At 44.1% G+C, this 18,057-nt stretch overlaps 3 protein-coding genes across 3 annotated transcripts in view; 2 read left to right on the forward strand and 1 right to left on the reverse strand.

The window, feature by feature from the left end:
- The window catches only part of LOC139833629 (protein ALP1-like), a 45,904-nt gene extending 36,759 nt beyond the window's left edge, over positions 1 to 9,145 (forward strand). Inside the window, exon 4 of the mRNA XM_071823957.1 lies at positions 8,760 to 9,145. Coding sequence (XP_071680058.1) covers positions 8,760 to 9,117 — 358 coding nt within the window. The 3' untranslated portion in view covers positions 9,118 to 9,145. The remainder of the gene's footprint in view (positions 1 to 8,759) is intronic.
- A 1,118-nt stretch (positions 9,146 to 10,263) lies between these two features.
- LOC139829690 (uncharacterized) lies at positions 10,264 to 12,444 on the forward strand. Its single transcript, XM_051347332.2, has 5 exons — positions 10,264 to 10,776; positions 10,913 to 11,034; positions 11,124 to 11,164; positions 11,283 to 11,381; positions 11,922 to 12,444. The coding sequence occupies exons 1-5, from the start codon at positions 10,278 to 10,280 to the stop codon at positions 11,950 to 11,952; spliced, it is 792 nt and encodes a 263-aa protein (XP_051203292.1). The 5' UTR covers positions 10,264 to 10,277; the 3' UTR covers positions 11,953 to 12,444.
- A 461-nt stretch (positions 12,445 to 12,905) lies between these two features.
- Positions 12,906 to 14,165, reverse strand: LOC127316858 (uncharacterized). The gene has a single exon (XM_051347327.2). It carries the CDS (start codon positions 14,163 to 14,165, stop codon positions 12,906 to 12,908), a length of 1,260 nt encoding a protein of 419 aa, XP_051203287.2.
- Positions 14,166 to 18,057: the final 3,892 nt, after the last annotated feature.

Raw genomic sequence — 18,057 nt, forward strand, 5'->3', positions numbered from 1 at the left:
GGAGGGAGGGGACGAGGAGGACGAGGGGGGTAGGGTTGGTCAGGGTTTGCCGTGTGAAATGGGGAAAAGTAGGTGAGCGTAGTGGTGGAGAGTGCCCCAAAATAATGGGTGGGCTAGTGGAGAGTGGCTTGTAAGTAGAGGTTTTGCTCCTAATGGGCCAAAACTATGCCAAATTCTAAGGAAAAAACCTATAGAGATGGGTGGACCACGACCAGTATGGCCCACCCATAGACCGCCACCGGTGAGGGGTTCGGCTTGCTCACACTTTAAGGATATCAAAGGAGACACAAACATCAAGAAGAGGTAATTAAGTTCAGATTGGGATAAACACTCATTAAGATATGGACTTAGGGTTTCGGGAAAAGAGCGCGTTGGTGATTTCGTCGGCTTATCAGACAAACTAGGTGGTCCAATGATGTATTGATTATGATACAAAGTTGTCATATTGCTAGAACAAAACTAGGGTTACAGCAGTTGTATCGTGGATCCTCTACCCGATGGATCTTCTCAGCCTTTATATGAGAGGCTGGGTCTTAGGCCCTAGTTCGGTCGGTTTACAAGTGTCCTAATAAGGTTATGCTTATGTCTGCTCATATGGGCCTTTCCTTATTCTCCATGTCTAACCCGTGGGCTTCGGATGCTTCCAAACCTTTGGGCTTCATGGGCTTCTTCCCGAATATGTACCAGGGGTACCAATGCAGTAGGCTCAATAAGGTTTACCCATGTCAATAGTCCCCGAGATTCTACATGAGTCGTAGACAAGGGTTAAATATCCAAATTTTAACTTATTCATTTGTACAACGAACCCGGAGTTTAGAGTAAATAACTTACTGTTATATATATATATATATATATATATATATATATATATATATATATATATATATATATATATATATATATATATATATATATATATATATATATATATATATATATATATAGGACATATTCATACTACACCCGGGTGTAGTTACACCCACGTGTGTTTCTCATAATCTAGTAAGTATCTATCATACCGAAGAGTATGTACATGTAGTATGAAGTATATAAGACTATTTTGGTAGTATATATACTACTTTGTAGGAAGTATGCAGATTTTTTTACGTAGACTCATTTTTTACGTATACATATGCATGTATTTTGGATATATAGTGCAAACTATGGGGTCACTTGTATTTTTTTCACCAAACTTGGTTTGGAGTATCTTAGATATAGTATATGAACATACTCAAACCGATAAAGTATCATATATACTTCCGTATGGTAGTATATTAGATACGGGTGTAACTACACCTAGGGGTAGGAAGTATTTATCCTATATATATATATATATATATATATATATATATATATATATATATATAACTTTTTTCATGGGCATATTGGTAAATGAGCCAGGTGCTTCTGACGGATCAAGAACCAGTTAATTGCTCTTGGGAAAAAAACATCATGGACCTACGTCAAACTCAAGTCAAACTCAAGTCCCTGGACTCAAATCTGGTATATGCTGGTGTAATTCAGTTTGGACCGTGAAAGTCTTATCAAGTTCTGAATTCCAATTTTATGTTTTGGGTATCCAACGCTTCCGTCGGGATTTTTCATCATATCATTTATATGGAAATTATCTAGCAGAGCGCAGCTTGTGCGAGTGCCAGGCCTCACAGAACGGATCCTAGGGTCTTACCTTCATGCTTATGAATACGACATTCAGACACATTATTGCGGCGGATGCAGTTTGAGAAATAATTTTATATCGACTGCTTGTTTGGTTGTTGCACTAGTTGAAGTTGTCGGGTTCTGGTTTACCCAAATTTTGATGCTTTTGTCGGGTGCGCAATAGGTGCTCCGATGAGAGTAATGACTAGTCTATGTTTCTAGTGTTTAGCACCGATAATGGACTTAAAGATTTATCCTCTTCTCTTTTTGTCGAGCGCCTCCCTGGACTTCTTTTCCGTTCGTTGCACGAACATTGCTCCCAATGGAAGTAGCCTATGAGGCTATGTTCGGGTACTTGCAGCCGAGCATAAGCTCAAATGCGTTATGCATCCGAGTTTTATTCAACTCAGGTATCATTGCATTTAACTGATTACTCATTACTTACCTTATTATGTAGTTTTTCTTTCAATCGGGTGCGCGGTAGCGCTCCCGATGAGAGTAGCCCCTGCAGCAGATCATACGCTCAAATATCTTTATCCCTCCTGAGGATTTATTCGACTCAGGATCTTCTTGATGGAATACATTGACTTGACCTTCGATTAACCCAAATCTTTTTTTCTTGAGCTCATGACATCATTGCTGATGATGATGGTGTGCTCGAGGTTTGAAAAGACTCTAATTTGACGCATCACAGGTGGGCGCATGATGCTGACCAACGCATGGATGGCTTCCACAATAGTTGATTTGACCGCACGACCAAACGAAAACCTAGGCGCCTCGCGGTGCGGCGTGCAGTTATCTTCCTATATTCCCGTGGTGGTGGCGTTTATGGGCCTGATGTTTCAGCATCTCTCTGCCACGTGTCTGCACCGATGCGAGCCACGCAAACCTTCGCTAACATCGAACGACCCCTATTCCCCTGCCCCTAGCTTATAACGGGGAGAGAATTTTACTTTTCTCTCATTATCTGTTTGCGTCGCTTCTGCATCATCTTCCTTCTCTCGCTCGCTGCCACCATTGTGTCCCCAGGCCAAGATTGTTCTTCCTTTCCTCTCCTTGAAAGATCAAAACACTTCCATCAGCTACAGTGGGGAAATCCAAAACTACTCGCCCTATTGTCGATGTGACCACAGGAAAGGCGCGGGCGACGGGATGGATCAAATCAAAGTGCATGGGAACGACCTCCGCAAGCTCCGCAAATCGAGGCTCCTCTAGGCGACACCGGAGGCCAAGCTCGCCCGTGGCGAAGCCGTGCCGCGACCCGACAAAGGTTGGAGGGTAATGTTCATTGCTTTTGTCCTCCGTGGTCTCTCTCTCCCCGCCCATGAATTTCTCTGTGGGCTTCTCTTTGTCTATGGCGTGCAGCTTCATTAGCTCACGCCTAACTCTGTTTTGCATATTGCATGTTTATCACTCCTTGCGAGTGCTTCCTCGTCATGCATCCTCGTTGGGGCCTCTGGAGGCGCTTGTTCTTTCTCCGGAGGAATGCCACGCAAACCACCCTTCATAACATTGGTGGCGCCATTATATCTATCCGTCCTAAAGCCGAATATTTCGACTTTAAGATGGTTGAACCTGTTCAAAACTGGCAAAATAAGTGGTTCTACATCAAGGACCAGAAGATTGGGGAGCAGAAGTTTGGTCTCAACCCTTCGACCCGACGAAAGAGGTGAGCAAGCTAAAGTCATGGGATAAACAACTGACTGAGGCAAAACTTGAAGAAACATAGCCATTAATGGCTCAGATCCTCGCTCTCTAGAACGACAAGGATAAATAGGTATAGGGTCTTCAAATCATGACCCACTTTCTTTGACTTTGAGTCCAGTCCATGCAAGCCAGAGCTTGCACCATGTGGACCTTCTCCCGGGCGAATGACCCGTCAAGGGTTTCTAAGGAGGATCTGTCTACCAACGAACTCGAAAAGCTTGACCGACATTTCACCAGGTTTATTCAAAAAGACGACATCCCCTCTTCCTATCGGTTTGATCCCTAGCATCCGCTGCCAGCAGTAAGTTTTCATATTCTTTTACTTTCTCCATTGACTTATTTTCCTTTTCTTTTCGTGCTCCTTACTCAATAATCGCCAACTTTGTAGGATCACATGTTTGTCTCCTGCATGTCTTTCCCCATTGCCTGAGGGTGGCGAAGTATCCAAAGTTGTCGTGGACCCTGAGGGAGACGCTAAAGCTTTGGAAGGCGAAGAGGATTGTTCATCTGAATCTTCTCGTAATGAGACGTCGCCTCTCCCCCCCCCCCCCCCCAAAAAAAAACTCGTAGGACGAAACTGCGCCCACAGGGGAAAGGACTCCGAGAGTTCGAGTTCCTCCCAGCCAAGACTTATGTCGCCGATAAGCTCGGATCCTCGTGCTCCTCATGGCCTATTTGACTTGGCTCAGGACATGAGCTCGTAAGTTTTTGTTTCTTGAAAACTCATCCTTTGGCTGATGTTTATATATGCTTCATCTTGATTTGAGATTTTTTTCTATAGGGAAGAGGAGGAAACTCCAAAGTCCCATGTTGACGAAGGAATCAAAACACGGTAGGATGTTATCCTGACGACGACAAAAATGAAGAGTCTGTAGGAACAAACCGTGGAATCACCGAAGTCGAAAGAACATCTAGTTGGCCCCCAAGCTCCACCCAAGAAGAAGAGCAAGAAGAACAATGCCAACAAAGGAATTAAAATAGCCAAGAAACAGATTACCACTGCCAAGGACGACGTAAGTTCCCTCTTGAAATTGTCGTTTTTTGCCTTCTTTCGTCTTTTCCTATTTTCTTGATATATACTTCTTTCTCCTTCTTTGATAGCCAATTGTCCTTGAGATGATGGAAATGGCTACACGCTCCATCGGGTACCGGGAGAAGGAAATTCAAATCGAAGGTGAGTGCCTTTTGACTTAAGTTTTTTGTCCTCAACCTGATGATATAATTTCATTTAACTTGAAACTTGTTTTCTTTCTAAAGTTAGCTTGAAGAGCTCCGAGGTCATTCGAGATGAAGCTATGAAGCATGTTGATGCTAGAAAAAAGAGTGTGATGCCACCAAAAAAGCTCTCGAAGGGGCTAAAAAGGCACTTGAAGAGGCTCAAGGCAAAGCCAAGTCCGAGGAGGAGCGACGAGAAGAAGAAGCTAAAGTGGCAACCTGCAAAGCGGCTATTCGCCAGAGGCTGGATGCCCTAAGCTCCTCTCTTACAAGTAAGTGTTGCTGCCCCATAAGTAGTATTGCTTCGAGTTCTCTGTATCCACTTGTTATTCAAATTTGCTTCTTTTTCGGCGGTGCAGATATCACTCATTTCTCTTTGGAACTGAAGAGGGCCAGCAGCTTGACCCACTTCTGGATTCTTTGACTATTTTAGAGGGGAACATTGTTCGGGCTCAGAACCTGCTGACCCACTCTCGTGGGGCTTTCATGCGCATCCACGGGAATCTTTTTCCCAAGGAAAAGGCACCCGAGGACTTCGTCGACCTTGTCGTTGATAGCTCCAAATATTGACACTTTTTACCGAAGGTTTTCCATTGGTTTCGTTGATTTTGATCTTTCAACTAATGCCAATACCGGAAGTTAGCGAAACCTTGTTCTTTTATTCTGAGTTTCATGTAATGGACACTTTTGGAAGATCTGAGAGCATTTATGGGTTAATCACACCTAAATGAGCAAATCTCTGATTGGAGGCATTTCCATCCGAGGTCTCCAAGGCGTTTAACGACCCCTGGTACGACCGAAGCCCGTCTGTACGGTCCGCCCGTACCATGGGCCAGCGCCTCCGTTATATCAATACAAGCAACTTTCGTGAAGAAGGGGGACGAAAAAAAGATGCAGCTGCCACAAAACCATCACGGGAGGAGGAGATCAGATCTGAAGATGGAGAAGAACTTCATCTCTTCCTTCGACAATCTAAGACCCCCCCCCCCCCCCCCCCCCGATCATTCACACCTCCATAATTCCCCACTTGTACCGAGAGAGAGATTCATACTTGCAAGATTAGGGATTTGAACCTCTATTTCTATTTTGTTTTGCATTTGATTTGATCTTCAACATTATTGTGATTTGCTATGGTAAAGTTGAGATGATTTATATTTGCAACATGATTATTCCTTTGATCTATTCTCCTCTCATGTGCGAGTAAATCCCCATAGGCGTGGGACAAGTAGGGAACTAGTGAGATGAGATCACATAGATATGCACTTCTTTTCTAGTGAATTGGTGACCCCCCGTGTGACACGGCCGATATCAAAGAGGATATAGCACAACTCGAGGATAACAAGGAACCATCAAGTGTAAAGCCTTGATTCAGTTGAGAGACCTTTATTGATGCTCTGACCATGGCTTTGGTAATAGACCGAAGGATCATTGAGTCAAGCGAATCTACCAAGAGGATTCTTGGTTGATATATGGGTTGCTTGCCTCCTCGCAGCTAAATAAGAAGTATTAAAATTACTTATCCAGTACAATAATAAATCCTAAGTATTTTTTTGGTCAGGTGAAACCCAGATTTGAACTGAGGATAAAGGATTTGCAGTCCCCTGCCTTACCGCTTGGCCATGCCGCCAAATCCGATCCAAAATAGAAATTTATACCATTTGGTATATTCACTATCATCATGAACCGTATCTCTCCGCACCTAATCTTTCATCTGCAGAAAACCCAGACAACCTTCTTGGTATTTACTTTTATGTTATTTACATTAAGTACCGTCCACTACTAAAAAATACTTTCTTTCATTCACCCATTTCCACCTCAATTCTTTCGGTCAATTCACTCAAGACAAGTGATACCTTGAGTGCGACAGAAACACTATAGATAAACACTTTCCTAAGCTCCTTGTTGGGATCGATATAATAACTGGAACTAATACTTCCACAAAAACGTGCTCTAATGAACCTATGCTCTTGCAGGCATCAGTCGCCCTCTTCAACGCATAACAGGACCCGGTACCAGAGTACAATCGAGCTACTACAAGGAACAACGTGGAAGGCGAAGAGAAATGTGCTGGGTGAAAATTTCATGCTTGATGAGATCTCGAGGGCGAGCGAAGCAATGCTATGTAAGTTCCACACGCCCCTGAGTATCTATTTTGAGTACAAAAATGATTTCTTTTTATCTTGTAGGAATGATGATTGGGTTTCCTGCGATCAACAACAGGGTTGTTGCAGTACTTGTAGCAAAAATATTATTTATAAGTCCGTCCCTAAGAAGCTTTGCTATAAACACAACCTCGCAACAGCGTTGTCAGGAGCAGGCACGTTCACACCCAAATCGTGGTTTGGAAATAGCCTATACTATAAGTTGCTAAGATGGTGAATAATTAAGAGTTTGAAGTAACTAAGAGAAAGGTAAATAGTAAAAGTAAACTAAGTAAAAGAGCATGTTTGCGAAGTGGTTGAGGAGTTCTCAAGGAGTGTAGATTCCACCACTAGTATTTCTATTACTTATGATTAGAATGAACTATATCTTTGCTATGATATGTGTGGGGAGAGCTCCATACTAAGATGTGTCCAGAAAGCTATCGGTCACCGCATCTCTAAATAACCACAGCAGCTAGTCTTCTGCAAGCCACATATTGACTATTGCTATTAAGGGTTTTACCCCATGGTTATCAATATGAGCTTAGAGCATGTCTAACAGATCCCTTAAAAGGGTCAAACCCGTATAATAACCGCCGGAATACGGGTTTCGGCTCTACCCGGCCGTCTAGCAGACCCCGTAAAAACGGGCCCCGCTCCGATTTTTCCTGTTTTCGATTACGGGGCGGGTCTTCGCCCCCTACTTGTGCGGGGTGGGAGCGGGGATAGAGGGCCAAACCAGTATCCCATTTCCGAAACCGCGCGCGGATATTTCAGTTCCCCCCACCAGTTTTCCCCCGCGCGCCGCCGTAGGAATCCGTCAGATCCGTGCCCCTCCGCCGCCCGCCGAGCCGCGCCGAGCTGCGTCGACGCTCGCCGCACCTCCGTCGCACCCCCGCCGCACCCCCGCCGAAGATCTGCGTCCCTCCGCGCGTGCCGCCGCCCTCCCTCCGCGGTCTTCTACGCCGTTTTTGCCAGTGAGTATTCCGCCGCGTTCTTCTTCGTTCTCGCCGGTAAAATGGTCGTGTTTGGGGCTGATGTATGCTACACCGTGGTAGATGGCTTCGGAGGATGTGCACATGGCGGATTTGGACGCGACGTCGACCGATTGGTCCTCATCGGATTCCGACGATTCGGACATCGACGAGTTGCTCAACGACGACGAGACGGAGATGATGCTGCTCCTGTTCGGCATGAAGCACATGGAGGACCGCGCCAAGCTGCTGGATCAGCGGAAAGGATCCGTGATGCGGCGTATGTGCATTCCGCGGAACCGCGCACTCGGCCACGAACAGCTGATGCAAGATTATTTTGCCGAGGTACCGACCTATCCTCCCCGCCTCTTCCGTAGACGGTACCGAATGCGTAGGACTTTGTTCGAGAGAATCATCAAAGATTGCGAGGCAAATTGCGATTATTTCAAGCAAAGAAGAAACGCTGCCCAAGTCATGGGATTTAGCCCATATCAAAAAAAAATCTGCTGCCATGAGGGTTATTGCATACGGTATACCAGCAGATTATACCGATGAGTACCTTCGCATTGGTGTGCAAACAACCACGGATTGCGTGCGTATGTTTGCCAAGATGGTGATCAAGTTGTATGGAGAGACGTATCTCCGAGCTCCAAATGAGGAAGATACAAAAAGGCTCATGGAGATCAATGAAAAGAGGGGGTGGCCGGGGATGCTTGGTAGTTTGGATTGCATGCATTGGACATGGAAAAATTGTCCAAAAGCATGGCATGGAATGTATTGTGGCAAAAGCCGTGATGCTACCATTGTTCTTGAAGCTGTGGCCTCTCAAGACTTATAGATTTGGCATGCTTTTTTTTGGACTGCCGGGGACACTCAACGATATCAACATCTTTAATAGATCCCCTTTGTTTGCAAGACTAGTTAAGGGTGAAGCTTCAACTTGTAACTACAAAGTTATGAATAATGAGTACACTATGGGGTACTATCTCACAGATGGTATTTACCCTAACTATGCAACACTTGTCAAGTCCATAAAAGAGAAAAAGGACAAGGCTTTGACAAGAAAGGAAGCTTGCTTCACCAAAAATCAAGAGGCATGCCGCAAGGATATTGAGAGAGCTTTTGGTGTCTTGCAAGCAAAGTTTGCAATTGTCCGGGGTCCTGCAAGGTTTTGGGACAAGGAAACTCTTGTTGATATCATGACATGTTGTGTGATTCTTCACAACATGATCATTGAAGATGAAAGAGGTTTGAACTTGCCATGTTTCTATAACAATGTTGGCACCCGAGTGCAGCCCGAGAGGAACCCTGATCGGATTGAAGCTTTTCTTGCAGCTCATCGAGGTATTGAAAATGCCGAGACTCATCACCAGCTCACCCAAGATCTGATTGATCACCATTGGCAGTTGCATGGCCAATGAGTTATTACATTCATTTCCCATTGTTGTATGTGTGAAACATTCATTTCCTATTCTTGTATGTGTGAAACATTTATTATTTGTTTAATTCTTCCATTAGAATATTTGTTGACATTTCCGAAAAACATTATTGTAATAATTATGACGATTATTGTGTGATGTAAAACATTTATTTTATGTGAATGTTGTGTTGGTTCTAATATCCAATTTGTCAAAAAACCCTGTTTTGAGGGGTTGAAAACTCGTCCGAGATAGCAGACCCCGTATCCTCACCCCGTAAAACAGAATATTTTGTTTTACGGGGTGGGGATACAGGGTCTGCTAGCTCGGACGAGTTTTCGGCCGGCGATGTAAAACATTTACAGGGCTCTCTACTCGCGTTTTAAGTTGCGAAAAAATACGGGGCCTGTTAGACATACTCTTAGTGAATCCCTCCTTATCACCCCTCATCCATGTGGTAAAGCACCAATACGGCAATGTACACTTCTATCTCGTCTACTTGTTTTTAATACTCCGTACTATCTCATAAGGAATTTGACTCGATTCATGGCGCGATGTTACTTAAACCCGATTTTACCTGTGTTTTCGTACATTTGTTTTTTTTCATTTCATTTGCGAGCAGAGCGGCGGGGCTGTCTTTCCTCAGCTGATATGATTGGAAGCATGCCATGCCGTTCTGGATGCGGTGCTTGTTGTGTGCATATCTTCTGCCGAGAAAAATCTGAGATGTGGAAACTCTGAATATTGAGCAACAACACTCTTACCGGCATTCCTTTGCTTTCCATGTTAAAAAATGTTTGGGAATTATAATTTAGTTTTTCGTGTTTCTTCATGATGACATGATTTTGAATTATCTAGACCAAGCAAATAATAGCAAAAATCTTGTGTTCTGTAGTCGGCAGTCAAGACATGTCTAATCCACAACCTTGAGTAGGCAAATATTTGGAGTGCTATGTGCAGTTGTCTCAAATACTTATTGTGGATAGTGTATCGTCTGACTACATTTTTGTTCCGGATGTTCACCATTGTGTAGTAACATGTAAAACTGGACTAGAATTGATCTATTTAGTCTGTATGATGGTCTTATTTTAACTTAAAGGCCAAAACACTGATAGTATCATGTCATTTGTCCGCATATGCGCAGCTGATACTATCTGAACTGGATGCGGCTCTATTCACCTGCAATTTGCTTGCGGCGATCTGCCTCAACTAACATGTATGCCCATTCCAATCAGTTTCAAGGAGGAGTCGCACAGAGTATGACCATACGGAAGTGCTCCGGGCCGCAGTCAAGCCGTTCACATATGACATCGGGATCAGCCAATTTTTCTTTTAATAAAAATTTAAGACCTGCTGAACCGCAGAGTCTGATGTACTTTGCTAGCTTAGTGGGCCGACGATTGCGTTGCGGATTATCAACTAGAGAGGGCAGTCTAAGTGTAAAGCTCGACATGCTTTCACGTGAAAGAATTTCGGGTATGAATTGGAATTGGAGAGGCATGCATCAAAAATTAGGAGCTACAGCTGGTGGGCTTTGTTCTGGATTTTCAGTTACTGGGATTGCAAAAGCTGAGATGCCAGTTGACAGGAATATTAACTGTTCAGAAACATCAACATCATCTACTCATGGGAAGAAAGTCTACACAGATTATTCTGTTACTGGTCAGAAATGCATTTTTGTTAGGCTTAATAATTGTTTTAGTTAAGAAAACACACTCCTTTATCATATTTATATTTGTGGATATTTCAGCATGGCATTAAGCTGACTACTGGTGACTGTTTTACCTGGATTTACCAGGCATTCCAGGAGATGGAAGATGCTTATTCCGTTCCGTGGTTCACGGTGCATGTGTCCGGTCAGGGAAAGCTATACCTAATGAAGATCTTCAGAGAAAGCTAGCTGATGAATTGAGGTCAATGGTATGTCTGGAATGTTTCTAGGTGTTCTTGTTTTTCGTGCTATTGCCTTTCATTCTCTAAATCCGCTATATAAATATATTATTGTACAGGTTGCCGATGAATTTGTCAGTAGACGGGAAGAGACTGAATGGTTAGTTGATGCACATTTTTACTGTTATTTTTGTTCTTCTAGTTTTAAGATAAAGTTGCTACATGAATGTATTGATGCATTTTAAACTGTTGCATTTTCTTGCAACAACTATTGACAGGTTTGTTGAGGGCGATTTCGATACATATGTTTCTCAGATTAGGCAGCCACATGTGTGGGGTGGTGAGCCAGAACTGTTCATGGCTTCACATGTTCTTCAGTAAGTAATTGGACCTGTTATGCATTCTTTTCCTCATGGGTACCAAAAGTGGCTACCAGCAATAAAACATCGAGGTTCACTTATGTTTTGTTAGCCCCCATAAGCTATATAGCTTTACGAAAAAAACACGGGTAATGAAAAAAATGGACTTCTTTCTTTATTCTGTCTGACTTTTTTCCTACTATGCTTACAAGCTTTGGAGCAATAACTATGTCGCAAAACAACCGCAATACATTAGGTTTCCTGAAATAATGTAGTGACAAGTAAGAAATCACGAGTCAGAGTAGGGAGCAGTTATTCTTCCCTCTCACATGAGGGGGGTAGGCATTATTATTTTTGATCCCTCCTGTATAAGCCGTTATTCCTTAATCATTCTGGAACCTGGAGATTTACCACATGACCGTTACGTCCATATCCACCCCCTTTTAAGACAATCTAGTGCATGAATAAAGAATACTTAACAAGTTATGAATCCTGAACTTCTTATGCAGTTACCATTTCCTTAAAAAGTATTCCTGACTCAAAAAAAAATGCTGGCAGGCACGTTGCAAAAGCATTGATCTGTGGATAGCAGATGTCTTTGTCTAGGGACATGCTCATAGAAAATGGTAAGAGATGGAAGACATTCCATTCTCTGTTTGAAGCTGCTCAACGAGCAAAATTTGGAGCGATCCATTGCCTCTGATTCTGCTGAAGAAATAGGCAGGAACTTAACAAGGTAACATCATTAGGGGAGACGACTGAATCCTGCTGTTGGTTCATGTACTCACCGTGGACTGTTTCTCAAAAACCTCACCATAGAGTGGTGTAGATAAACCTGTACTTATAAGGCCGTAACTTGATGTAATCTCTCTTGCTCAGGCAATAGAAGTTTACCGTTAGTCTCGTCTATTTCATTTGAAGATCTGGAGGTTCGAGTGCTTGCTTTTATTTGAACAGTGAGTGCTTGCTCTGTACATAATGACTAAACTATGGATGGCAAGTGAGAACAGATCAAGTAAAATGTTGGTTGACAGGCGGCAGAAAATATGGTGCCTACTGTCTGGTGTGATTTCGTGGAGTATATTGTTATGTTGTAGGGATTCAGTCACACTTGGAGGAAATCCTAATTTGAGACCTAATTTAAGAACCAAAAATGACAAATCAAATGAGTACAGCCGTTTGATTTTCTTCCGATGAACAACAAACAGTAGATAGGTGCAGGTTCTGCATATTCTCCCTAATCTACTTTCCGCTGCCGTGTCTGTCAGCAAGCAATACAGTTACAATATGCAGAGGAGTGCTCAGCCATGAATATGGAGAAGTACAATAAGTTCAGAATTTAATGGTAACATATGGTTCGATCATCCGGGTCTGTAAATGGGATAAAGAAACACAATGCTAGTATTTGTGAAAAGTTGTTGACAGATCGATCGATACAACGCCATCCATTACAGGATTGAACATTATGGAAACATTCGAACTATTAAGAAGCATGTAAATGCAACAGGTCCAGAATCAACGACCTAGCTTTAAAAAAAAAGATCAGCGATAACTGTTCGCCACGTTGCGGATCAGATAATCTTCCAGCTCCCAGTGGCAAGCACAAAGATCAAGCTCGCGATTTCGACCTTTGCGGGCTCTAGGCTGCGTAGTCGTCCGATCCTGGAAGCTGTAGGCACGGAAATGACCAAGTTGTTGCAGATAATAGTTGAGGTATACCGAATTGGCGGCGATCTTACGGAACTTCTTTGTGGACACCATGACAGAGCCAGCCCCCGCGAGGAAGGCTGCATGGTCGTTGCCGACCCCGCTCTGGGGGACTAGCCGTCTCCTCGCCATGTCCACCTCAAACACCTCCACGCGGCATCGGCGTCCGCGCCACATGAATATCTCCGTCTCGTTGTAGCCACCTCCCCGCATCAGGTTGGCACCGAACATGTAGCGCACCATCAGCATCCTGTCCTGGGACCGAACGAGGAAGGAGGTGGTTTGTGCGGTCACCGGCGGGTCCTCGTCGAGGAGGAAGTTCATGAGAGGCCATGGAGACCCCGAGCTCAGATCCAGCGACATTATCCTGCCGGACACCGTCGTGAAGTAGCAACGCCCTCCCAAGGTCACCGGCGACTGGACTAGTGATACCATGTGGGCGATGCCCTGCTTGGCGACGCGCCCGTACACCCAGTTTTCGTCGCCGGGCTTGGCGCAGACGATCGGATACGCCCCCGGTCGGAGGCAGAGTATGAGCGTGCACGGGGACGTTGAGTCGTCGATGCCCGCGCCGGTGATCCCTCTTGGGTCCACCCGGGGCCAGAGCGTTAGGAGGCATAAGGGGTGGTCGGCCGGGTCGACGGTGAGGGGCGGGAACCGGATGAGCGCGCCGGTGAGCGGGTTGAGGACACTGACGTCGTTCCCGCCCTCGTGGAGGAGGACGAGGAGACCGTCGGCAGTGCCTAGTTGGTGGTTGGTGGCGAGCTCGGGGAAGTCGACGTTGACACGGGCACCGGTGGCCACGTTCACGAGGGTGCGGCCAGACGGGTGGCCGCAGCGGTAGAGCACGATCCAGTCGCGCGGGCGGAAGCGGGCGTCCATTCCGTCGCCCGCGCGGGGGTTGTCGGTGCAGTCACGCCAGGGCTTGCACGCAGCCCGAAAGCGGAGGTACTCGGCGACGTCCAAGGTGAGCAGTCGGTCGGCGATGTCCATGACCAGATCGGTCGGCAGGTTCTTCCAGTCTCGCCATTTCATAGCGGCGCGGGTCCGTTTCGCCACGGGCTCATAAAGGCTCACAGCCTGTTGCGACGTCATCTTTACTGTTCATATTTGGAAACACGTTCTCAGCAAAATTGGAATGCAACAACACTCAAGTTGAGAAATTTACTATAGTACTCCACAGGCGATTGCTTTTTTCAGTACTGTTTGTAACTATAATAACAACGAACATCACGTGTTCTACACCCAGGACAAATAGACTCTAAGAAAGACCGGCCAATGCAACGAAATTCCCCAAATATATACATAAAGAAAACTTTTTTAAAACATTAAAAAATATAAACATGTTTCTTTTTCTATGGTATCAAACCTTGTTATAGAAACTTTTGCTTCAAAGGAAAAGAGATTGACAGAATCTTACCAATACAGGAAATATACCCTAGTATACTCTCAAACATGTAGATCTGAGAAAATTACCAACCACAATTTTACTTACCTTTTTTATGGCTATGAACTATGCCTCGACGAAACCCTTACTCTCCTCTCTGAGAGCAACAATTGTGATATTACCAAAGAACACAACGACGCAGTAGCTCGACTCTTGGGGAACCTGAAAAGACGCCGAGTGGATTTAGAGATTGGTTTTAGAGATTGTGACTTATATAAACAACGGAAAACACGCAATATAATTTGATAGATCTAGATCTGGGGAAAAGTACTAAATATGAAGCACTAAAAAATTCCACGTATATCCGACAACTTTTTACCTTTGATTTAATGCTTTGTGTTCTCCATCTTCTTTTCCCCGAAATCAACAGAAGGAAGAGCGATGGGGAATGGGTAGGAATATTGGGGCTTGTTTAGGATGGTGGCGGCGGGAGGAGGGAGAGGACGAGGAGGAAGAGGGGGGTAGGGTTGGTCAGGGTTTGCCGTGTGAAATGGGGAAAAGTAGGTGAGTGTAGTGGTGGAGAGTGCCCCAAAATAATGGGTGGGCTAGTCAGTAGAGAGTGGCTTGTAAGTACAGTTTTGCTCCTAATGGGCCAAACCTATGCTAAATTCTAAGGGAAAACCTACATATATGGGTGGGCCACGACCAGCCCACACATAGACCGCTAGTGGGTGAGGGGTTCGGCTTGTTCACACTTTAATGAGATCAAAGGAGACACAAACATCAAGAAGAGGTAATTAAGTTCTGATTGGGATAAAAACTCATTAAGATATCTGATACGTCTCCGACGTATCGATAATTTCTTATGTTCCATGCCACATTATTGATGTTATCTACATGTTTTATGCACACTTTATGTCATATTCGTGCATTTTCTGGAACTAACCTATTAACAAGATGCCGAAGTGCCGATTCTTTTTCTGCTGTTTTTGGTTTCAGAAATCCTAGTAAGGAAATATTCTCGGAATTGGACGAAATCAAAGCCCAGGGGCCTATTTTCTCACGAAGCTTCCAGAAGTCCGAAGGAGAGACGAAGAGGGGCCACGGAGGGGCCACACCCTAGGGCGGCGCGGCCCCCCCCTTGGCCGCGCGGCCCTGTGGTGTGGGGCCCCCGTGCCGCCTCTTGACCTGCCCTTTCGCCTATAAAAAGTCTCCGTGACGCAAACCCCGCATCGAGAACCACGATACGGAAAACCTTCCAGAGACGCCGCCGCCGCCGATCCCATCTCGGGGGATCCAGGAGATCGCCTCCGGCACCCTGCCGGAGAGGGGAATCATCTCCCGGAGGACTCTACGCCGCCATGGTCGCCTCCGGTGTGATGTGTGAGTAGTCTACCCCTGGACTATGGGTCCATAGCAGTAGCTAGATGGTTGTCTTCTCCCCATTGTGCTATCATTGTCGGATCTTGTGAGCTGCCTAACATGATCAAGATCATCTATCTGTAATTCTATATGTTGCGTTTGTTGGGATCCGATGAATAGAGAATACTTGTTATGTTGATTATCAAAGCTATGCTTATGTGTTGTTTATGATCTTGCATGCTCTCCGTTATTAGTAGATGCTCTGGCCAAGTTGATGCTAGTAACTCCAAGAGGGAGTATTTATGCTCGATAGTGGGTTCATGCCTCTGTGAATCTGGAGGAGTGACAAGAACCACTAAGGTTATGGATGTGATGTTGCCACTAGGGATAAAACATTAGTGCTATGTTCAAGGATGTAGTCACTAGTTACATTACGCGCAATACTTAATGCAATTGTCTGTTGTTAGCAACTTAATACTGGAAGGGGTTCGGATGATAACCTGAAGGTGGACTTTTTAGGCATAGATGCAGTTGGATGACGGTCTATGTACTTTGTCGTAATGCCCAATTAAATCTCACTATACTCATCATGATATGTATGTGCATGGTCATGCTCTCTTTATTTGTCAATTGCCCAACTGTAATTTGTTCACCCAACATGCTGTTCGTCTTATGGGAGAGACACCTCTAGTGAACTGTGGACCCCGGTCCGATTCTCTTTACTGAAATACAATCTACTGCAATACTATTCTACTGTTTTCTGCAAACAATCATCTTCCACACAATACGGTTAATCCTTTGTTACAGCAAGCCGGTGAGATTGACAACCTCACTGTTTCGTTGGGGCAAAGTACTTTGGTTGTGTTGTGCAGGTTCCACGTTGGCGCCGGAATCTCTGGTGTTGCGCCGCACTACATCCCGCCGCCATCAACCTTCAACGTGCTTCTTGGCTCCTCCTGGTTCGATAAACCTTGGTTTCTTTCTGAGGGAAAACTTGCTGTTGTGCGCATCATACCTTCCTCTTGGGGTTGCCCAACGAACGTGTGAAATACACGCCATCAAGCATATTTTCTGGCGCCGTTGCCGGGGAGATCAAGACACGCTGCAAGGGGAGTCTCCACTTCTCAATCTCTTTACTTTGTTTTTGTCTTGCTTAGTTTTATTTACTACTTTGTTTGCTGCACTAAATCAAAATACAAAAAAATTAGTTGCTAGTTTTACTTTATTTGCTATCTTGTTTGCTATATCAAAAACACAAAAAAAATTAGTTACTTGTTTTACTTTATAATATCACGCATGTTTTTATTTCACTAGTTAAGCATAATGGAAAACAACAAAAATATGAGAGATCTTTATGAACTTTATCTTGAATTAGGACATGATGTGTTTGAAGAGAGAATTAAAAAACCCATGGAACTTTATATGCATGCTAATGAGAATGTTATTACTATGGATGCTTTGAACACCATTGTTGCTAATGCTATGGAAAATTCTAAGCTTGGGGAAGTTGGCTCCGATGAGCATGATCTTTTTAGTCCCCCAAGCATTGAGGAGAAAATTTTCTTTTATGCTTACAATATGCCTCCTATATATGATGATAGCCACTTTGTTGAATTTGCTCCCACTACAACTAATAAAATTGATTATGCTTACGTGGAGAGTAATAATTTTATGCATGAGACTCATGATAAGAATGCTTTATGTGATAGTTACATTGTTGAGTTTGCTCATGATGCTACTGAAAGTTATTATGAGAGAGGAAAATATGGTTGTAGAAATTTTCATGTTACTAAAACACCTCTCTATGTGCTGAAATTTTTAAAGCAACACTTGTTTTATCTTCCTATGCTTGTTACTTTGCTCTTCATGAACTTGTTTATTTACAAGATTCCTTTGCATAGGAAGCATGTTAGACTTAAATGTGTTTTGTATTTGCCTCTTGAAGCTCTCCTTTGCTTCAAATACTATTTCTTGCGAGTGCATCATCAAAACTGTTGAGCCCATCTTAATGGCTATAAAGAAAGAACTTCTTGGGAGATAACCCATGTGTCATTTTGCTACAGTACCTCTATTTTATTTTGTGTCTTGGAAGTTGTTTACTACTGTAGCAACCTCTCCTTATCTTAGTTTAGTGTTTTATTGTGCCAAGTAAAGTCGTTGATAGTAAAGTTCATACTAGATTTGGATTACTGCACAGTTCCAGATTTCTTTGCTGTCACGAATCTGGGTCCACCTCCC

This window comes from Lolium perenne, chromosome 7, assembly GCF_019359855.2.
Source record: "Lolium perenne isolate Kyuss_39 chromosome 7, Kyuss_2.0, whole genome shotgun sequence".
Taxonomy (NCBI): domain Eukaryota; kingdom Viridiplantae; phylum Streptophyta; class Magnoliopsida; order Poales; family Poaceae; genus Lolium; species Lolium perenne.